Genomic DNA, 23,315 nt, shown 5'->3' with positions numbered 1-23,315 from the left:
TTAAATAAATTTTGTGCCTCTTACTCAGGTCAAACATTTTCTATTCTATCTTTTCTTCCTATCCCTACCAAAGGTGAGATTCTAACATTTTCCACAAATAATACTAAGACACAGTCATATCCAAATTACTGAAAATTCTGAATGGACAGGATATAAGGTTCTACACATCTATTCTTGCTTATTTTCCCACTAAATGATAGGTTGTCATTTAGGGACAACTTTATGCTCAGGCAGTATAATGAATATCTATTTGTCTATCTCCTGGTTCTTTGTTTTAGGTGATGGGGCACCATATAATAATCAGAAGTAACCTTGAACCCCAGGAAAAAAGTGGTGTGACAAAGGTATAGTATCTCCTATAGCAACACTGTACCTAGACAAGACCCAGCAACGCTCATTCTAACCAAAGTCCTTTATAATTAACCCATATCACCTCCAGCACTATCACTTCTACCAGCACCTTAGAGCAAATGATTCCTGGTATTTATTGGTCAGTGGAGGTAACTATCTAAATTTTTGTGATTTTATGCAGATTTCTAATTCTATACCACTCAAATACGAGTGCTACTGAAGTGACTCACAGGTCTGGATAATCTACTTGTCAGATAAACAAAGCAATTCTTATGTGATCGTGGCCTCTGATTTTGTATTTGTGTAAGAATATTGGTCTATCTGATATTTTAGAAATTTACATGAAACAGTAAAAGCAAAGAATTGGTTTGGAGAAGGAAGGGAACTTCTCTACTGCTTCAATGAAAAAGAAAATAAATTGAAATAAGTATGGTAGACAAAGTCAACACTAGGGATTAAGTGAGCAGTTAGGTAAGGGGTCATCGATAACCTGGAAAAGACAAGTTTTGCCAAGTGAAATGTCAGGAGCAACAAGAAGTGTGGCCATGTGAACTTTCAGATGAAGCACCAGTTTTAGTAAATCTCCCATGATCCAGTCATGCAGTGCTGATTCCGCACATCAATGGAAGAAAAGGTTGACTACGTGATTTGATTTAAAATACCTCTCAAAAGCTCAGCTGCCCTGTAAACATGTTCCTAGGCAGCCTGTTCAAATGCCTGAAATTGCTCTGTTAGAATAAAGGCTGGGTCCTCTTTATAAGTCTCATGTAAATGAAAAACCTATTCGCTGAGACAGTTTTCAAATTAGCCTATGAGCATCCTCGCTCCGTGATCATAGTTGAATTCATTGTCTTGGGGAAGAGAGAGAAACCGTGACACAGGAGGACTTGAAGAATAAGTACACTTTCTTCTAATAGTATATTGCTCCTCAACTTGCTGTATTATTAGAGGGGCGAGCTTTCTAGAAACTAGATATTAGTTATTCCACCACGAAAAAAAGAAATGAAAATACGCAATGCGATTGCGATGTTATCGCTATAGTGGAAATCATACGGCAACATCCAAATGTACCAAATCAACATGTTGTACACTTTAAACTTACACAGTGTTAAATATCAAATATATTTCAACTAAAAAAAAAAAACATCCTTAAGAATTCTAATCACTCTACTATTACATCTACGGGTTAAAAAAATAATAACAGAAATCTCTGAAGCCATGAGAATAGTTATGAGATTGTCATATGTCTTCCACTGATTAGCATACCAAAAGTACAAACTTTCCTAGATTATTGTAATTTATTCTGATTTTTTTTTTTTTGAGGAATTACCTGCCCAGCAGCAGGGCCTTTATTTCCCATGATCCATATTTTCTTGCCATTTCCATTCTTATAGGGCTGGTATTGAAGATCTTGCAAGATGCCAGCATGCTAGTAAATAAAGGAGATAGTGGTTTTCTAAATGTCTTCTGCATTTTAAAGGAAAAAACTAGGCTACCGAGTGTTTGAACATACCATAATAATTACATATTTCAGTCCATCTCTATGTAAGTCCTTGGCAAACTCCGAGAGATGGGGGAAATTGTTTACATCAAGAGTAAAATCCTTCTTTCCATCCATGTAGTCTACATCCGAGTACTGGACATCCTGGAAGACAGAGCTGGCCTGTGAGAACCTAGGCAATGTCACTGTGCTGATGACTCTGGTTGCTGATCATTAAAACTGAAGCTGTATTTCTTTCTCGTATGTGCCTTGATGGGGAGCGGGGGCTACAGCAGAGTGAGTGACCCCTTGCTCAAGCCAGCAACCCTATGCTTCAAGCCAGCAACTTTTGGGCTCAAGCCAGTGACCTTGGGGTCATGTCTATGATCCCATGCTCAAGCCAATGACCCTGTGCTCAAGCTGGTGAGCCCGCACTCCAGCCAGTGACCTCGGGTTTTGAACTTGGGTCCTCTGAATCCCAGTCCGATGCTCTATCCAGTGTGCCACCGCCTGGTCAGGCCTAAAGCTGGATTTCTTAATGAGCCTGGACTTTCCAGGACCTAACTCCTTCCTAGGAGTAAATAAGACCTTCCTGAAAGATGAAGGGGCTCTTAGGCTGTGGTTTTATCTTTTTGCCTTGATGGATGCCTGTTGCAAGGTATAGGGAGGAACCTGAGGTGAGAACTGTGTCTTCTTTATCCAGGCAGTGTGAGAGCTTAGATGTTTGAAATAAAACAGGCAATCTTTAAAAGTTTGTTTGAATGAGACTTTGAGTCACGTTATAACAATGTACTAACTTGGACCCTGGACATCAAGCTAGAAATATCATAAGAGTTTTCTCATCTTATAAAACTTCCAGGGTAACAATTTTAACAAAGATTAATGGGGGGAATGATGTGGTGTATAAATGGTGTTATATTGAGTTGTCTACATGGGTTGGCGAACCACATAAACCCAATAATTTTTTTAAAATAATTTAAAAATTAAATAATATAAATGACAAAGGGACAGAGTTTTAATTAACCAAACTCTCATACACACATTATTCTTGTGTTTACATACCAACCTGTGAAGAGTGGTTATTAATTTTAGTGAGAAGATTAAAATATGAAGGGGTTAAATGATTCCCAAGGTCACATGCAGGAGCAGGTGGGGCCGGGGTCAACTGGGGCTTTGGCGATAGACTCTTTGACCCCACAGGCTCTTTAGTTCCAATCTGCCTTGCACTTTAAAGACATATGAAGGTCTTCTAAGTACCTGTAAGTGTCCCCCATGTCGTCATGCATTACGGGCTCTGACTTATAAAAGGAGAGGGTGGCTGTGGCCTGTTGCCAAGGCAGCTCCCTCTGCTTTAATACTGGGTAGTCATGAGAGCCCAGATGTCCTCCACAGCTGTGTGGCCTGCTTCACACCAGAGTATGTCTTAGATTTTCATTTTATAAAGAAGGAAACTAAGCCCTGGCTGGTTGGCTCAGTGGTAGAGTGTCAGCCTAGCGTGTGGATGTTCCAGGTTTGATTCCCGGTCAGGACACACAGAAGCACCCATCTGTTTTTCCACCTCTCCCCCTCTCACTTCTCTCTGTCTCTCTCTCTCTCTCTTTCTCCTCCCCCCCCCCCTGCAGCCATGGCTCAATTGGAGCAAGCTGGTCCTGGGCGTTAAGGATGGCTCCATGACCTCCATTTCAGATACAAATGGCTCTGGTTGCAATGGAGCAAGGGCCCCAGATGGGCAGAGCATCGCCCCCTAGTGGGCTTGTCAGGTGGATCCTGGTCACGGGGCATGCGGGAGTCTGTCTCTGCCTTCTCTCCTCTCACTAAATCAAAAATATATAAGGAAATTAAGATACAGAGGTGGTAATTAACCAGCCCAACATTGCATACAGCAAGGAAGAGGAAAAGCTAAAATTCAAAATCACACCCATCTGACTCCATCACTGGGCTCTTCTCCTGATGACATAGGTAATTAAGTTTGCAGATTTATGACAGTAGTTGTGTCTGTCGGTCAATCTATCCAACCATCCACCCATCTACCTATCTATCTATCTATCTGCATTTTTCCTGATAAATTGAATTAGATACAAAAAAATTAAAAATAGGAAATGGCATCTTATGCATGATAAGAGAAGTTCCAACTTACATATGGGATCTTAGCTTCCTGAGTTCGTTTTACAACCTTCTTCAATTCCATGATGTTACCGTAATTCCTGCGACTCAGCTGGAACCCAAGATTCCAGTAGGAAGGCATGAATGGTCGTCCAATGAGCTAGAAAGATAAAGAATTGTCTAAACATTTAGAGTAAACACCATTGGTTGCACCATGTCCAACACAGACAACTTGGTCTCCATTTCATTTTCTGTTACATTCTCAGATCTAACATAACAGAGCCAAGAGGAATAGCCTGAGATAATCTGAAAAATTCTACAACTCACATCTTTATCAAGTACTACATGCAGGTCCAGAGACAGCTGCACCACCAGAGAACCATGGGATTTGCATAAAATGCTTACATAACAGAGTCATCTCCTGGAGGTGGGGGTGGCGGAGAAAGTAACATTTATTCACACAATAAACATCTTCTGAGTGTTCACAATAGGACAAGTGCCAATATCGGCACTTGGGATACGGAGGTGTAAAACAAACACAGTTCTGTTTGCACAGAGCTTAAAGGAAATACCTAAAAGTCTAATAGAATTTCAGATAGTTGTATGTGCTAAGGATAAGGGAATAAGGACTGATAGGGTTACAAGTGGGATGGGCGAAGAAATACTGAAATAAGATTAAAATCCAAGTCTGCAGGTGACGAAGGCCAACATTCTGAGATGATCCCAGATAGCGTCCTGCCCTGCACGGTTCCCTAAGAGCCCCTGTGCTCCCACTGGATGGTCCCCTCAGCGGGGTGCTTTCCTTCATGCTTCTGACATCCCATTCAGTTTATCTGCACCTCACTAATGGCATTTATTACAAGGTGTTTCCAGTGATAATTATTTTAGGTTGTCACATTTCCCCTATTTAATTATGAATTTGCTGGTCCCTGGGACTGTGTGACCCCTTGATATGTCATCTTGAACAAATCACTTTGGTTTTCCATTCCTGGGCTTTTTCATCTACAAAGGAGGAAGTATAGCCAAATGGTGTCTGAATTCCTTCCTATCCCCCAGGCTGAGTCAAAGGTAAGTAGCACACTTCCTTTCGCCTGGTTTCTTTTTGCTCCATTTTTAATTTATTGAATGAATGGGTGAACTCTGCTGAACTGAGGCCTCAGATCTTTGGAAGGACCACACACGGGTGGTGTGTGAGTTGCCGGGAAACAGCATAAAGCCTGGTTTAGTTCTGCATGTCTCAAGCCTTGCACGGTGCCCTGTTAGCACGCTGAAGGCATTTGATAAATGTGCATCCAAGTAAACATATGGTGAATGAAAGACTCATAGTCCCACACGTTCTGTTTTTCTCGGGCTGATTTACAATAAGCGTATGCAGTAGCAGCCATACATAACGACTGTCTGTTTCCCAGAGCCTTACCGCCAGATACTCCTGAACCACCTGCTCCGGGGTGTCTCCCAGGAAGACGTAAAAGTCAAATATGCCCCCGATGATGCGGTAAGTGATCGCGGGAGCAGGCTGAAGGGTGACCTCTGGGAGGATTAAAATGAGAGCCATTAGCATTCCATACTTGCAAATATACTCTCCTCCAGAATTTAAATACCCGAGCCGATCAAAACAGTCTCAGTCTCATTTCTGAGAGAGCTGAAAATCACACCTGTTCCTTTATCTGACTGCTGACGCTTATCAAAATAGTGAATGAGTACAACACCAACGAAGAATTGATCGATTATTTTTTTTTAAGAGAAAGAAGAACACATTCTATTTCTATCTGGCCATCTAAAATTACAAATGTATGGGATTTTCTAGTGATTTAATCAAAAAATGTTTTAAACTTTATTAGATGATTTTAACTCCAATTAAAAATAAAAATTAAAAACCCCTTATTAAAGCACCATTCGTCCAGAAGCTGGAGGAGGAAGACTCCGGAGTGGGGCAGGGGTGGGGCTATGAGAAACAGCCTCTGTGTGGACAGCACAGTTTACATGTTGATGTCTACAGGTGCCTCCGGAACATGTTTATCAATGAATCCTATCATCTACAAAAATTATGGGAAACTTTACATGAAAAGAGACCGCGCGAGCAGTTTTCCATAAAAGTAGCTTTCAGCGCGAACTGGAATTGTAGAGAGGTTACCCTACATTCTCTTTCCGGTTCCTACAGACGCTAGGAGGTCCAATACGCCTTCCCTTAAACAGTGATGTCACCACGCGAGTCATTTTTATGAAAGTGGCATCCCGAGACATGTTCCTGCCGAGATGAGGAGATGCATCCTACCCATGGCATTGCTGTTCATCAGAAAAACCCCGAAAGAGGAGCCACTGATGTCCTCCAGGCACAAGAAGAATGTGTGAGCGCCGTACAGATTCATCGCGTCCTGTCAACCAAACGACAAGAAATAACAGGGTACGTTTAAAATGTTTTATCACCCAAAACGAAAGTCAAAAGCCACACGCAGCACGTACTTGGTCAACACTTGACGTAGTTAGTGTTGTCCCAAAAAGGTATTAAAATGGTGTAACATCAACGTGTGGGCATGGTACAGCCCCACAATGGAAGACTCCAAGTAATAATAAGAAGTGAAATGCTGACACATGCTACTGCATGAGCAGATCTCATCAATGTTATGCGAAGTGAAAGCAGTAGGCACGAAGGATCATGTATGGCGTGATTGACTTGCATGAAATGTTCAGGAAAGTCAAATCTATGGAGACAGGAAATAGATTAGCGATGGTCTGAGGCAGAAGTGAAAATAGGAATCAAGTGTAACAGGGTATGGTAGACCTTAATGGGGAGATGAAAATTGTCCTAAAACTAAGTTGTTGACGATTGCACAACTCAGTCAATATACTAAAACCATTGCATTGCCCTCAAAACAAGTGAATTTTATGATATATAAGTTATACCTCAGTCAAGTTATGTTTTTAAAAATTGGAAAATAATCAACAGTTCAAATGCTATAGAGATGTTTACCTGAAACCTATGTGCTCTTATTGATCACTGTCACCCTTTTAAATTTAATTTCCTAAATAAAATTTTTTAAAAGTCCTGTAATAAATATAAACAGGGAGAATAAAGTAAAAAAAAAAATCAGAAAACATTTGCCATTACATATCATAAAAATGCAAGCAGAAGATGATAGTCTTAGGAGAAATTTTGCATGTCTTCCTTATGCTTAACTGTATCTTCTAATTTTTTTCTATAATTAACACATATTAGGTAGTAGCATAGTTTACAGTTTTTAAAAATGAAAAAGATATACTGGAACTGTCACAGGGCTCTGACATGTCATGAGAGCACTGATATATAATAAAACGTAATGTGTATCATTGTAAGTGATGTAGGAATAGAGGCTATGAGTTTATAATACACAGAACGCTCTAGGGAAGCTCCCTGTATAGTGTTGCACAGTGGGCCCTTGGTACGCAGGGTGAGGCATGCATTGCCGTCAATTTCAGGAGAGGAGGAGGAGATTCAGCATGGTGTGTAACACAGAGAAGCCGGCAGACCTCTGCGAAATCAGGCCAGCTTTAAAATTATAGACAGGGAAGTCATGGCATCAGCACTTGCAGAGAATACAGAGTAAATTTAAAATGTTAAGAGGAAATAAGGAGGGAGGAAAAGAAAAAAAAGAAAGGAAAGAAGAAAGGGAGGGAAGGAGGAAGGGAGGGAAGGAGGGTAAAAGGGGGGAGAGAAGGAAGAAGGGAGGCAAACTGGCTATAATATAGTCATTAAATGATACTTTTTTAAAAAGCGAAATGTTGCCTGACCAGGTGGTGGCGCAGTGGATGGAGCATCGAACTGGGATGCGAAAGGACCCAGGTTCGAGACCCCGAGGTCGCCAGCTTGAGTGCGGGCTCATCTGGCTTGAGCAAAGAGCTCACCAGCTTGGACCCAAGGTCGCTGGCTCCAGCAGGGGGTTACTCGGTCTGCTGAGGGCCCATGGTCAAGGCACATGTGAGAAAGCAATCAATGAACAACTAAGAAGTCGCAATGTGCAACGAGAAACTGATGATTGATGCTTCTCATCTCTCTCCGTTCCTGTCTGTCTGTCCCTGTCTATCTCTGCCTCTGTAAAAAAAATAAAAAAATAAAAAATAAAAAGCGAAATGTTTTTAAAAATTGATACGTTAGTATCATGAGCTTACAGACCTCAAGGACAAGTACTCTGCTACACAAACAGATGTAAATTGGGCCAAACAGTAAATAGATGTCACCCTGCAGGTTACTTTATAGTTCACCTCACTCTGCAGGCTACTTTCTGAGAAGGCACGAAGGCATGCGTCACTGTGAGCCATCAGGAGGGAGGGCCCTCACCTTGGTGGGGGTGGCATCCCGGGTGAAGATGGGCCACGTCTTCCAGGCCATGTCGTGGCGGTACCGCTGGTGCACGTGCTCTCCCAGCCCATACACGGTGGTATTGAACAGTCGAAAAGACAGCTGCAGGTACTGGTCAGTGTACACGAGGGGCCCGATGCTCGTGTCCAACCTGGGCCACGGAATAAGAGCGAGAGTCATCAGACGCTCTCTCTGCCAGGAAACCATCTGCTCCTTGTTCTGTACACTCTGAGAATAGTCGTTCTAGGTCTTGCCATCCATTACCATGCATTTGAAGATGGCCCTTCTAGGGCGTCTACGATTCTATAATTCTAGAGGAGCTGAGCACTGGGGATGTAATACCAGAAACTCAAGCGGGATGATTATGGGAGGAGCAGGCATGACCATGCATTTTCTGTGCACCTGTTCTATGTATAAAACCCACCGGGTGCTTTAGAAACATGACCCCGGTACACGTAGCAACAAGGGATGTTTTGATTCCCTTTCTATGGACAAGGAAACTGAGACCAAGATCGTGAGGTACTGTGCCTCGTGTCACTGAGCTGGCTGGTCATCGGCTCATACCAGGATTTGAATACAGGTTTGACTGACACTCGTTCCTGTATTTTCTCCAGCACAGTTTGTGGTTTAAGTGGAGGCTGCCATTAGGTGCATGGTGGTAAGTTTCTTAGGAAATAATACTTTGGAATGGTAAACAGTGAAGTTGAGTTCCAGTGCGAATGCTCATCCAAAAGGGTGAAATGCCGAATTTCATAACATACGTGAACCGCAAGGCTATTTCTATAACTCAGAAAACCAGCACATTATAAGTTTTTTGTTTATTGGGGTTTTTTTTGTTTGTTTTTTGGTTTTTGTATTTTTTGTCTGTAATCGTAACAGAGTAACAGTGTTAAAGATTTGCACTGAAAGCTCTGACATTTTTCTGTGGTTCACACATTTCCCGATCACACTTAGCTGACCTGACCGCCCACCCACAGGAGGTCTGAACGGACAATGATGGGACTGTGTATTCAAAGACATGCAAAAAGTGTTGAAAAGCTCACAAGACTCTTTGGTCGCTCTTCCTCATTATTTTGAATCTGAAGGGTTTCTTCTCAGTCACCTGGATGTCATAGTTCAAAGAGGTGGCCCGAGCAGTCCTATTAAGTGACTCAATATTTTCATGGGGGACTTCATAACGGATTTTATCATAATCAGTGATCTATATATAAAAAAAAAAGAAGAGATACCTCCTGATAATACCACTTCCTTGTAGAGCTACAACATATTCTCACTCCCACACAGCTCCCCCACCCCATGAGAATAGCTTCTCCTTGTTCCGGATCACGTGGTTTGGAAGGAAAAAAAAACAACAACAACTCAATCACGTGTTCCCCCTTCAAATAAAAATTAGCCTGCCCATGAAATCCGGAGACACTTGCAGAGTCCCAGAGGTCTAGTCTGCCTCCACACCCCTGTGAGATTGCATAAAAGAGCGTGATCTGAACCTGGTGTATGGGACCTGCTCTCTTCTGAGGTATAGTCAAGGATAACTACCAAACCGACCTTGAACCGTAGACGTTTGGGCGTCTGATATTCAGCTGTGAAGAGGGCATTGCTGATGTGATTTTCAAACAGAGATGTGTACTGCAACCTTTCCAACCTGGCAGTGAACCCTGGGAATGTAGAGTGGGGGGGGAGCAGAAGGAAAGAATGAAAGAGAGAGAGAAAGAAAAGGGAACGTGTAGCCTTTATTTTGCAGTTAACTTACCTGGTCATAAAGAGTTGTTGGGGAGCACAGTGCTCACCTGTGCTTGTGTTTCTCAGGCCAGGGCTGTCTTTACTGAGGACCTCATAGCCCCAGTTCCTGGGGAAGAAGCACCTCGGGACATCAATGTTTGCCACAGGCCCCCAGCAGCACCTGTATTGCTTTATGCAGGCCTCCTGTAACAAAAGCACGGAGTAAGCATCATATGAAATGAAGGAAGGAAAGTCTATTATATGTCTATTTATTCATAACCATATTTTTCCCCAAGTGTTTACAACAGCTCATAATGACTTTCAGTCACTTATTCATTCTTTTATTTTGTTATTTATATATTTAGCCAGCCAGCCAATAGGCATTTATTACCTACTAGATAAGGAACTAAGAATACAGTATAGAGAAATAAGACACAGTCCTTGCCCTGGGCAAACTTATAGTCTCGTAGTAAACCCAGACAATTACAGAATGAGGAGACCAGTGCTCCAACAGAGCATGCCCAAGGGCTCAAGGGACCACACCAGGCCTTGGACCCAGCCTAGAAGGCTGCCAGTGGGCTGGGGGTGGGGGTGGGGGGGGGAGGTGTCCAGGCGGGTGAAAGGTCAGTTCAGTCCTAATGCATGAAGGGGCTTAGACTTGAGCAATATTTCTTTCTTTTTTTTTTTTTTTTTTCTGAAGCTGGAAACAGGGAGAGACAGTCAGACAGACTCCCACATGCGCCCGACCGGGATCCACCCGGCACGCCCACCAGGGGCGACGCTCTGCCCACCAGGGGGCGATGCTCTGCCCCTCCGGGCGTCACTCTGCCACGACCAGAGCCACTCTAGCGCCTGGGGCAGAGGCCAAGGAGCCATCCCCAGCGCCTGGGCCATCTTTGCTCCAATGGAGCCTTGGCTGCGGAAGGGGAAGAGAGAGACAGAGAGGAAGGAGGGGGTGGGGGTGGAGAAGCAAATGGGCGCTTCTCCTATGTGCCCTGGCCAGGAATCGAACCCGGGTCCCCCGCACGCCAGGCCGACGCTCTACCGCTGAGCCAACCGGCCAGGGCCTTGAGCAATATTTCAAGTAGAGAAAGCAGCCATGCATGACAGACTCAGAAAACAAAACAAAACAAAAACAAACACAAGTTCAAGTGCCGAGAACATGGAGTGAGGGAAATGAGGCTGGAGGCAGACAAGGGACCTCCATCCCAGAGAACCAAGCAGCCTGGACTTTCTCACGGGGAAGAGTTGTAGAAATGGTTAATAACATGGCATGAAGAAACACATTTCTGAAAGGTAAGAAAAGTACCACAAAGGAAAATACAAGAAACTTAAGATAGAACTCGGACAGAGGGTGACATTAGAAAAATTCCTAAGACCAAAATAAATTATGTGTGACTTCTCAGAGTGGGTTGGTTATGGATTTTTAAAAAAGTACCATTATTTGGTGAGATGTGTTTTCTAAAGGTCCTACAACTTGCAGAAGAACTTATATTAATAAAAATTGTTTTGTTATAATAAATTAAGTAGATGGCAAATGGAATCAAAATGTTGAAATAAACACAGGCACCCACCTCTTCACCCAACTAAATTTGCATGAAGTGACAGAAATGTCATTAAGAAAAAAATACAAATTTATTATAAAACAGTAAAATATGCAATATGGTAAAATAGACAATGTGGTAAATTGGAATACCCTAAACTTAAATTTAAATGTTATAAACTTCCTGAAATACAGATGCCATCATTAGTAAATAGACCTTGTTTCCACTACTGATTTGAAATGTCACTTTTCTTATAAACTAAATTTAAGTGCACATAAATGAAAATATGAATACATATTTTGAGATGTTCTATTACATTCAAATGGTATACATATCAATTTCCGCTATAATTCCACACTGACAGCTCCTATCATATGCGGACATGTTTTGCTTTTAGTTTGGCAGATCAATAAATCTAAAGAAGACTCTTATAAAATATCAAAGAAATATGAATATGTCTTATTAAAAATCCTATTTTGACAAAAAGAGAGGGAGACAAAAATGATTAGAAATAAATATAAGAAATGACGATGAATACATACTTGATTTCTTTTTTTTAACACAAAAATTATGAGCCAACTGTGTGTATATACATTTGCCAATAAAGGTGAAATTGTAATTTGAATCTTTAGATAGTAAAAAAATTAAAGAATGAAAATTAGATGAGAGGAGATAGAAAACTTTGAAAGGATCAGTAGCCATGGGAAATTATAAGAAGTAGTCAAAGATATTTCCCTTAAAAAAAATGATATCTTTCCCCGGCCTGTTGGCTCAGTGGAAGAGCATTGTCTGGGTGTGGATGTACCAGTTTCAATTTTAGGTCAGGGCACACAGAAGAAGCAACCATCTGCTTCTCCACCCCTCCCTCTCCATTTCTCTCTCTCTCCCCCCTCTCTCTTCCCCTCCTGCAACCATGGCTCAATTGATTCAAGTGCATTGGCCCCAGACAGTGAGTATGGCTCTGTGGAGCCTTGCCTCGGGCACTAAAAATAGCTCAATTGCCGAGCAACGGCCTTAAATGGGCAAAGCATCACCTGTAGGGGGCTTGCTGGGTGGACCCTGGTCACGGTGCATGCAGGAGTCTGTTTCTCTGTCTCCCCTCTCTCACTTAAAAAAATAAAAGATATCTTGCCCAGATAACTTGGGGAATAGAATATGCTCATATTATATGATGATATCTTTTCAGGACATAAGAAAATGTGAAAACTTTCCTGACTCATTTTATTAAATCTGAAGAATTCTGGCAATAAACCAGGCAAGGGAAGTCCAAATAAACAAGCAAAAACTGGATAGTAAGCCAATTCTATTTAAAAGCATGAGGTATAAAATTTTAATTAAAGGTAATATTTGAATTCATCAGTGCATTGAAAATAATCAATGCATCCTAGCCAAGTGAAAGACATCAAACGAAAGCTGGAATGGTTCAAGATGAAGGAATCTTTGCATGTAATTTATGACATTGACAAAAGACAATCAACTGTGTGACCATCTCAACAGAAGCAAACATTTAAAAATATATAATTATGTGGTAAATTTAAATGACTTAACTTAAAAAGCAACTTATAAACTAACATATACAGTATAATCAAATCTGTGTTAAAACAAAACAAAAATACATAAGTATATGTGCAAAATATGTAAATATACATGCAAAAGCTTAGAAAGCTCAAGAGAAAAAACACACATCAAGCCATTGGTTAATTCTGGATAGGGTAATTTTGGGGTGGAGGAAGCTTTATGAATGAATAGGGCTCTCCCGTTTTATTCTGTGCATAACCACAATATCTGAATCTTTCTTATTAAAAGAATACATCACACAAATTGTGTGACAAAAAAATAAAACAAAACAAAGAATATGTCATGATGCTACTCATATGGAAAAGGTATAGTGGCTGACAAGTATTTTAGATGCTAACACTTGTTGTAATTGGTCTGAAAAACCACAAGAGTAGAACTTAAATCAATGTTCCATGCCTACTACCTGTATAAACAAAGCTATCACAATACGACCATAAGTCTTCTTAAATGTATCTACTTCTTCTCCATATATGTAAAGTATATCCCTGCTCCATCCTCTTCAGATAGAAAAAGAGAGAGTTTGGGGGTGTTGGGAAACCTCTGGATAACTGAATATCCTCGGTCAGAGGCAGACAGTAAGGACTTCTGCTACCGCTGAAACTGAGGGCTGTAAAGTCCAAAAGGTTAGTTTCATGGCCATAAATTGTTCCAAAGTCTGCAGACCTCTATAAAAATTTATAAGGCAAGAGATCCAGTACATTCAGCTAAACACAATTACTTTTGCACGCAGTCTGCCATAACATCCCTATTTCAGTTTTAAGCCATAACCAGTACCCTAGAAACCAACAGTCAAACCTGTGAGAGACACACAGGGCGGAGCAAATGTAGGTTTTCGGTTGTGAGTACACGAAATGTGGGGTTTATTTCTGTCATACTATTTATTAATTATTGTATTATTTTCCACCCAAACTATCGTAAACCTAGCATGGCTCAAATAGCTGATATTCTTGCAGAAGCTATTCAGGGAGGAACTCTATGTTCTTTAGCACAATATTCATTAGGATCTCTTGCCAACAACACAATTCCAGAAGGCTCTTGTTATAACAAGTCACTTGAGTTCACCAAGAGACTGGGTCACCCATATGTGCTTGATGGCTTCTGTTCTCAAAGGATGCGTGGTCTGTCTCACCTCCTGACAACCTTTCCATGGTTACCCTTGGAATTGCACCCATGACATGCTGAACCACACTGGGAACTCTCCCTTCATGCCGGACTGGAGACCCATGGGCCAACACTCTCGTTAGTTCCTCCTCCTCTCCTCTTCCCTTTACCCTCCCCATCCTCCCTCACCTCCGTAGTGCCGTTGCTTAGTAAGGCAAGAAAGAGAGAACTCCAAACACACCAGAGTCCCATTACCCACTCCACCCCCCATTTCAAATACTTATTTCTGGTAAATAAAACCCAGCAGGCCAACAGCGGGGAGCCCATTTCTCTGACCTTTGCCACTGCCTTGCCAGGTGCGCAGTCTATCCTTTCTGATACGGGGTTCGCTGAGCACTGTGAAGTAAATGAAGCACCTGCACAGGAATTAGAAAACAGAGTTACACATCTGCAGCACATGCACAGTTCCAGGAGGGAGCAGGCAGTGCAGGGCTCTCAGCCAGGTTTCCAGCCAAAGATCACCAGCAGCTGGTGTCTACCTTCATAGACAGTCTTTGAGTGATCAACACATTTGTTTTTGGTTTGGTTTGTTTGGTATTTTTTATTCATTTTAGAGAAGAGACACAGAGAGAGAGAGACAGAGAGAGAGAGAGACAGAGAGAAAAGGGGGGAGGAGCAGGAAGCATCAACTCCCATATGTGCCTTAACCAGGCAAGCCCAGGTTTTGAACCGGTGACCTCAGCGTTCCAGGTCGACGCTTGATCCACTGCGCCACCACAGGTCAGGCAATTGGTTGGTTTTTATTGAAATATAAATCACATGCCATAGAATTCACCCTTTTAAAATGTGCAATTCGGCAGTTTTGGAGAATTTTATAAAGTTATGCTATCACTGCTATCTATTTTCAACATTTTTATCACCCCAAAAGAAATCACATCCTCATTAGTCGTTATACCTTTCCCCTCTCCTCCCAGTCCCTGGTCAACACTAATCTATTGTCTGTCTCTATGGATCTGTCTGTTCTGAACATTTCATATGAGCAAAATCATAAAATACATAACCGTTGGTGTCTGGCTTCTTTCTCTTGGCATAATGTTTTCAAGGTTCATCCATGTGACGGTACATAACAGTAACTTCATTTCTTTTCTATGGATGAATCATATTCCATTGTATGGATATAACAATTTTAATATATTTTTTAATTTTATCTATTCAATTTAGAGAGGGAGAGAGAGAGAGAGAGAGAGAGAGAGAGAGAGAGAGAGAGAAAGGGAGGACCAGAAAACCTCAACTTCCATATGTGCCTTGACCAGGCAAGCCCAGGGTTTTGAACCCTGTGACCTCCAGGTTGATGCTTTATCCACTGTGCCACCACAGGTCAGGCACATATAACACTTTTAAATCTACACATCAGTTAATGTACATTTGGGTTGTCTCCACTTTTTGACTGTTATGCAGAATTCTGCTATGAACATTCACATACAACTTTTTGTGTGGATGGGTTTTAAATGATCTTATTGATATACCTGGAAGTGGGTTTGCTAAGTAAGATGGTTAACTCCAACTTTTTGAGGAACTTCCAGACTTTTTTCCAAAGTGGCTGCACCATTTTTTATTCCCACTAGCAATGTGTAAGTGTCCTACTTTTTCCACATCTTTGAGAACACTTTTATTGTCTGTATTTTTTATAAGAGTAGGAAGGATATTTCATTTGTCTTGCGTTTTCCAAAATAGCGATAATACCAAATATCTCTTCATGGTTTATTGAGTTTTTGCAAATGAAGAAATGTCTGTTCAAATCCTTTGCTCATTTTTAAAAACTGGGTGTTTTTTTTTAATTGTAAGATTTCCTTATATATTCTAAACACTAGACCATTATCAGATATGCCATTTGCAAATATTTCTCCCATTCAATGGGTTGTCTTTATATTTCCTTGATAGTGTCCTTTGAAGCACAAAATTTTTCAAGTTTCCAGTTCAACTTGCTTTTTTTTTCTCTTTGGTTGCTATGTTTGGGGTGTCATATCTAAGAAACTATTGCCTGACACAAGGTCACAAATATTTACACCTACATTTTCTTCCTAGAGTTTTATATTTTTGGCTTTTAAATTCTAACCTTTGATTCATTCTGAGTTAATTTTCATGTATGATGCAGGTAGGGATCCAACATTGCCTTTTTACATATGAATATCCAGTTGTTCCACTTTTTCGTTGTTTATTTGTTTTTTTAGTTTTGAGGGGGGTTTTTATACTCACAATCTGTGAGGTAAATTCAGAAGCTATTATTGTCCCTACTTGAAATAAAGACCTTCACTCAGCCTCGGCTAGTCTTACATTAGTCTCTATCGCCATTGTGAAACTCACTCTCCTTCCATATAGCAGTGTTAGAAGTAGGATCTGGTTCCATGGGCTCCATGAGCATCCACCACCCAAACCCCATCTGAAGTCTGAGGCAACAGTGACTACCACCACTTCCCTTTCCCTTCTCTCTCTCTCTCTCCCTCTCTCTCTCTCTATCTATCTCTTTCTTTTCCCCTCCTGCAACCATAGCTCAAATGGTTCAAGTAATTTGGCCCTGGATTCTGAGGATGGCTCCATGGCCTCATCTCAGGTGCTAAAAATAGCTTGGTTGCCAAGCAATGGAGCAGCAACTCCACGTGGGCAGAGCACTGCCCTATAAGAGGCTTGCCGGGTGGATCCTAGTCAGGGTGCATGCAGAGTCTGTCTCTCTGCCTCCCCAGCTCTCACTTAATAAAAAAAAAAGCAAAAGTAGACAAATAGGACTACAGCAAACTAAAAAACTTCTGCACACCAGAAACAAACAATCAATACAATGAAAAGGCAGCCTAAGGAATGGGAGCAAATATGTGCCAAACATATATCTGAAAGGATCAATTTCTAAAATATATAAGAAACTCCCATCACGCCACAGCAAAAAAAAAAAACAACAAACCCATAAATGAATGACCTGTTTAAAAAAATGGGTTGAAGACTTGAACTGACATTTCTCCAAAGAAGACATACAAATGGCCTACAGGTATTAAAAAAGATGCTCGATATCACTAATCATCAGGGAAGTTCAAATCAAAGCCACAGTGAGAGGTTAGCTCATCTGTTAGGGTGGCTATTACACAGAAAACAAAAGACAACAAGAATTGGTGAGGATGTGGAGAAATTGGAACCGTTGTATACTAACAGTGGGAATGATGCGAATTGGTGCATCATTTACCATTTCTGGGTAAAGAAAACAGAGTAGAAAAATAAAATATTATTATGACATTAACTGGACTATTATCCAGATTTTAAATATTTTAAAAGTTGGGCCATTTTTTAACAACTTGGATGAAGCTTGCAGACATTATGGCAAGTGAAATAAGCCAGGCACAGAAGGACAAGTCCTGTACGATTCCTACCTACATGCTATATCTAAAACAATCAAAGTTACAGAAGCAAAGGACAGAATGATAGTTGCCAAGGGCTGGGGAAAACGAGTTGTTGCTAATTAACATGGATAACATTTCAGCTATGCAGAATGAATGGACGTACAAAACTGTGCCCATAGATAACAATGCTGTGTTAAACACTAAAACACCGGTTACGAGGGTACATTTCCCATTCAGTGTTCTTATCACAAATAAATAATAATAATAATTAAAACATTTTTCAACTCATGGAAATATCGTCAAAAAACACATAGGGACAAACTCCATGATGTAAAACAGCTAAAATTGAAACTATGACGCATGAATTGAGAGTGTAGCTTAAGCCTGACCAGGTGGTGGCGCAGTGGTTCGAGACCCCAAGGTCACCAGCTTGAGTGTGGGCTGATCTGGTTTGAGCAAAACCCCACCAGCTTGAACCCAAGGTCGCTGGCTCCAGCAAGGGGTTACTCGGTCTGCTGAAGGCCCGCGGTCAAGGCACATATGAGAAAGCAATCAATGAACAACTAAGGTGTTGCAACGCGCAATGAAAAACTGATGATTGATGCTTTTCATCTCTCTCCGTTCCTGTCTGTTTGTCCCTGTCTATCCCTTTCTCGGACTCTCTCTCTGTCTCTGTAAAAAAAAAAAAAAAAAAAAGAGTGTGGCTTAAAATGAATGCAGGTGTGAAAGTCTAAGTTGGTGTTACATAAAGAAACTACTTATTCATGTACACTGGATACTAATCTCATGGGAACTGCTATCCAAAAAAAAGTTTTATAGGAAAAAAAAGCAGTAATAAGCCCAAAGTTGTTTAGATCAATGGTTTCCAAAGCATCTTTCAAAGTCATTGTTGTTCCTAGAAAGTGCCGTAATATTTACTGTGGATAGTGGTGAAGAGATTAGTAGCTAGGGTTCTGCTCTCAGAACAAATTTCTTTTAACCACATGCTTAATCTACATTTACAAAGTGAGCTTTATTAAGCAGAATATACCTCCAATTCCACTTGAATTGAGAAGAAAATTCTGTATTACACATCTTCTCTTGAGTATAATGTGTGTATGGGAGAGAAGGCATTCTGTTGGATGTTTCTATGAGAGAGAGAAAACAGTTTCAACAGTATCGTGGAGAAATCATAGCTAGTCCAAGTAGAATATGGGTTAGAGGCTGAATGTAATTGATATATGTGGGTCAAGTGCATCAGCCTGCAGCTTCACAGTCACCTCATCTCCTTTTCCACTGCATAACGGGACTGGGCACTGTTACCTCAACCGTGCTTTCTCCTGGGTTGAAAAATGGGCATTTGATGAGCCTAATCGTGCACCTTGTTAAAATTGCATCAAACGGGACTTGAGAGACCCTATCACTAGCATTCAAGGTTTAGTTGCAGAAAAAGAGCACACCTCCTTTGGAGACCAACTTGAATGGTAAACAGTGCAATGTGGTGGCATGCCGAAGAGTGAAGAAATAATTTCTTTGCCATCCAGAAGGGACTTCTTTGCCAGTCCTTCCAACCCAGCAGCCACAACATCATCCTTACCTGAAGACTTTCCGACCATCAGAAGCACCAACATGATATCCACGGCAAATACAATCAGGAAGAAGGTGATCAGAAGGATTTCCAACACGCTGAGCTTCCTCGCCATCTAATAATGGTATGAAGGCAAACCACAAAGTCCCATCAGTCCAAAAGAGTAAAACAGGCATCGTGATTGGAATAGGAACTCCTTGGCAAGATGCGTTCATCGATTGTCTGCATTCCCCTTTACATACACCAGAGAATATTTGTTTCTACTTATCACTGTCTCCAAGTTCATTCTAGTCACCTGGTCAGCAAACTGCGGCTCACGAGCACACGCGATTCTTTGGCCCCTTGAGTGTGGCTCTTCCACAAAAGACCACGTGTGGGTGCTACCTCGAAAAGGAATGTACCTACCTATATAGTTTAAGTTTAAAAAATTTGGCTCTCAAAAGAAATTTCAATCGTTGTACTGTTGATATTTGGCTCTGTTGACTAATGAGTTTGCTGACCACTGAATGCCTCGAGTGTTCTTGCCTAACCAAAATATCGAATCATTTTATTGTACACCTGAAACTAATATGAACAATGTAAGATTGTATGCCAACTGTACTTAAAGATAAATGATAAAGAAAATAAAATCATTAGTGTTAAAAAAAAAAATCCTGTCCCACCAGTTACCCTTCATTTTTCTTGCACTACCAAACTTTCCTTCTGAATTTGCTCTTTCCCCTCACACATACACCCCAAGTCATTGTAACTCTCTTAAACTCGGTGTTCCTCTCTAGGTACCGTAACTTCCTTTCTCCTTTCATAGCTAGCTTTCCAAAATGATAACTCCACGCTGTTGGCATCAGCGTCCTCCTGCATTAGTGGCTTGGCTTCAGTGTCTGGCAACTGCTCTTGCCAAGGTCACCAGCTGCTGAATACAATGGCCACTGTATAAGTCACCTGGCATATCAACCACACCTTCCTCTTTCAAATTCCCCACCTTTGGATTCCTTGATATCATTCAACCTCTGTGGTTTTCACCTCTATTTCTGGTTCCGCTTCAGTTTGCTCTGCAGTGCCCTGTTCCATTAGAGGCTGGCATCCCAAGTATCACTCTCTTAGGTCCACTCCCCGCTCTCCTTGAACAATCGTCTCCACTCAGGTGACTCTGTATAACTACTGAGGTCAATACAACCTGGGTTTCTAGCCCAGAGATTTAGCTTCATATATTCAACTACTTATTGGGGTGTCTCTCTTGGATGTTCCCCAGGCTCCACCAAATTCAACACATTTATACATGAAGTCATCTCCCCCAACACCTCAGTCCCAACCTCTGCCAGTTCTACCAAATTGGCTGCTTCTCAAATAATTCCGACCTTGAAAAACAGAACCATAATTTCTTTAAAAACCTAGGTCAGTTCTGTTTCTTTCGTTCTCTCTTCCTGTTCATCCGCGCAGCCTGTGACCGGTTAAGTCTGGAGCGTCTCTCAGAACCTGTCTACTCTGCTCCCTCTTCTCTATCTGTATTGGAAATGCTTCAGTTAGGCCACCATGTCTGGCCTGAACTGTGCCCACAGCTTGCCCACCGGTGCCCTGTTTGTGCTCTTTCTTTTCCTGGAGTCCATCAAACACGCTCAGCAGCATTGATCTTTCTGAAGCATAAAGAGGGCTGTGTGGTTCTCCTACAGTCAAGCCTTCAATGGGTCTCCAGATAAGGTATCAACTCTTTAGCTTTGTAATCAAGGTCATCATGATACCTCCCTATGACCACCTGTCCAGCCTCTTCTCTCTCCTGTGTTCCAGACATACCAAACCAACCTTTATGTAGTGACAATCTATAAATCTGTGTGGACAAAAGAATTTCTCTCTCTTTTTTAAAATTTCACTTCTCTTTTAAATTTCATTTCCCTGCGCCCCTAATTGTCTCAAACCCAGCCCAAGACCATGACCATTTCTACAAGTATTTTCATACAGACCTAGCTTAACTTTTTAATTAAGGCAGCCTTAAGGTCAATGTGTCATAAGCCAAGAAAAGAAGCACCTTAATTGTAAGATGGGGGTGAGAAGCAAGGACCTACAAATAACCTGCCAAGGTGGGGCAGTGTGGGGTGGGGTTAGGTTTGGGGTTTGGGATTGAAGTTGGATACATTTATTCCTTCTTATTAGCCTATATCTGAGGCGTCTCTCCTCTAGTCGAAATTATTCAAAGGTTTACTCTAATCCCCATAAGATCTATATTGTATTGTTACATTCCCATAAAATTTCTACACCAGAGTTGATCAGGCAGGGGTGAAAGTTGACATAAGTGGTGCCATTTTAAAATGGAGCCAAAAGCCATTCCAGGGGAACTGCCTTATACATCTTGCCCTTGAACCTTTGAAATGTTTGAACTGGGCAAAATAACCTTTAGGCTGGGTCACAGCAATATCGTTCTACAAACAATTGTTTGTAAGCTAACGGGAAAGCAGACATCCTGCCCACAAGGACTGATCATTAGAGAGATTCTTTAGAATCAATAGCGTGCCCTGTGTGGCTAACAAGACTCAGTGTTGACAATAACAGGAAATTCTCTCCTCCATTCATGTAATAATTTCCCTTCCTTTCCCCATAAAACCTCCTTGCCCTTACCCTGCAACAGGGACACAATTTGGGCTTCCTCTTGAAGCCATGTTCCCAAATTGCAATTCTGTGATCTCAAATAAATGCTTGTTGCTTCTCATAAAAAGTTAGCTTTTTACTTCTAGGGGAATGCAGGCATCGAGATCCCCATTTCACAAACCAAGGCTAAGGAGCTGTGCCTAACCACAGTCAGTTACTGAGGCAAAAGCAGAGTGGCCCCGCTTCTTACACTAGGACTTGAACAGTCTCTTCACAATATCACCTAGACGGCCAGAGCTTACAGATAGAGAGGCTGAGTCACCAGTGGTGGAATTTCAGATGGTGAAAGAAGTCTGAGAGACCACCCTATATGTTCACAACACCTAGTTGAGTTTCTCACATATAGAGTCCATGGTTCATGAACCCAGTAAACACACTGTCCACCAGTGAGACTCCTTTGCTTCTCGCCATGGGGAGACTTGTCTTTCCAGCCTCTGCCAACCAGAAGCACGTACCCCTTCCACAGCTCCTTCATCCTCCTGGGGGAGCAGGTCAGCACCCGAGGCTCAGCACACTCTGGGGACCATCCCAGGCATTGTCCTGCCACAGGGACTATGTCAGCTGGGCAGAAGGTAGGAGCGGAGATTCCTAAAGGTAGAAATTCTTCCCTCCTTAGAAACCTTCCTTGCCCGAAACCACTTTTCTGTATCAGAAAACATTTTTGAACAATTAAAAGCCAGATTTTATTAAAAACCTTCATAATTGTGTAGCCATTTCCCTCAGCTTGGAAAGACACATTCACCTGACCCTCCATCCTTGCCAATCTCACTGAGCTCCCAGAGGGGTCTCGTCTGGTTCTTCCTTCCTCAGTTTCTTCCGGTGAGAGAGAAACTTCACACATCAGACCCCCCGCATCTGCCCCCACACACACCCACCTCGTCTCCGGGCAGCCCGTGGCTCCATGCACTATCTCATCCCCTCTCCTCCAAGTCTGTGCCGAGGGAAGAAGGTATCAGGTCCAGAAAAAGGTATCTGCTGTCCAGACCACTTAGCAGAGAAGGAGACGAGGACCTGCCACTAGGAGAAAGGCGCACGACTTGCTCAAAGCGCTGCCTGCATGGGAAACAGTCCTCACCTCATAGCCCTGTTGTTTTATTTGTCACTTCTATCCCTCGGCGGTTCTCTAGAAGCACTGAGCAAAGGTGACTGGGCTGATGTAGCCAGGATTGATTTATTGCCCTATAAACTGACGGCCACTGGAGGAGAGAAATGCATTTCTCAACAGACCATAAAAGGCCCTCACTTCCCCTGTGACATGGAGGAAGCTTCATCTGTTAATGAAAGGGGCAAGTGGAGTTTTAATGTGACTGTTTCTTCCGTGTTTCTGTCTGTATCTAATTCCTTTGCTTCTCACACAGTATTACACTCACTTGCCTGACCATGGAGCCTAGAGAATTCAAGAGCTGAGGTCTCATCCATCTCCTTCCCTGTTGTACCTCCTATGCTGAGCACTCCGCCCAACATCCATGGCTAGTTCAAAATACACAGCCATTCATTGAATTAGAAAGAATGGGCC

The 23,315-nt window shown here is 41.9% G+C and overlaps 1 protein-coding gene across 2 annotated transcripts in view; it reads right to left on the bottom strand.

Moving 5' to 3' along the window:
- LOC136326478 (probable maltase-glucoamylase 2) overlaps positions 1 to 22,933 on the bottom strand; it is a 56,473-nt gene extending 33,540 nt beyond the window's left edge. The window contains exons 1-12 of one of the 2 annotated variants that reach the window (XM_066262477.1): positions 22,875 to 22,933; positions 19,172 to 19,277; positions 14,549 to 14,628; positions 10,058 to 10,193; positions 9,816 to 9,925; positions 9,314 to 9,471; positions 8,250 to 8,421; positions 6,210 to 6,309; positions 5,352 to 5,464; positions 3,969 to 4,094; positions 1,865 to 1,996; positions 1,682 to 1,780 (exon numbers count right to left, since the gene is read on the bottom strand). In XM_066262477.1, coding sequence (XP_066118574.1) covers positions 1,682 to 1,780; positions 1,865 to 1,996; positions 3,969 to 4,094; positions 5,352 to 5,464; positions 6,210 to 6,309; positions 8,250 to 8,421; positions 9,314 to 9,471; positions 9,816 to 9,925; positions 10,058 to 10,193; positions 14,549 to 14,628; positions 19,172 to 19,277 — 1,332 coding nt within the window. In that variant the 5' untranslated portion in view covers positions 22,875 to 22,933. Of the gene's footprint in view, positions 1 to 1,681; positions 1,781 to 1,864; positions 1,997 to 3,968; positions 4,095 to 5,351; positions 5,465 to 6,209; positions 6,310 to 8,249; positions 8,422 to 9,313; positions 9,472 to 9,815; positions 9,926 to 10,057; positions 10,194 to 14,548; positions 14,629 to 19,171; positions 19,278 to 22,674 lie in introns of both variants that reach the window. The other variant, XM_066262476.1, reaches the window with a different exon arrangement.
- Between the last annotated feature and the right edge of the window lie 382 nt (positions 22,934 to 23,315).

This window comes from Saccopteryx bilineata, chromosome 2 (genome assembly GCF_036850765.1).
Source record: "Saccopteryx bilineata isolate mSacBil1 chromosome 2, mSacBil1_pri_phased_curated, whole genome shotgun sequence".
NCBI classification, from domain to species: domain Eukaryota; kingdom Metazoa; phylum Chordata; class Mammalia; order Chiroptera; family Emballonuridae; genus Saccopteryx; species Saccopteryx bilineata.
Note: the sequence above shows the minus strand (reverse complement) of the source record. Positions and strands in the feature narration are given on the sequence as shown.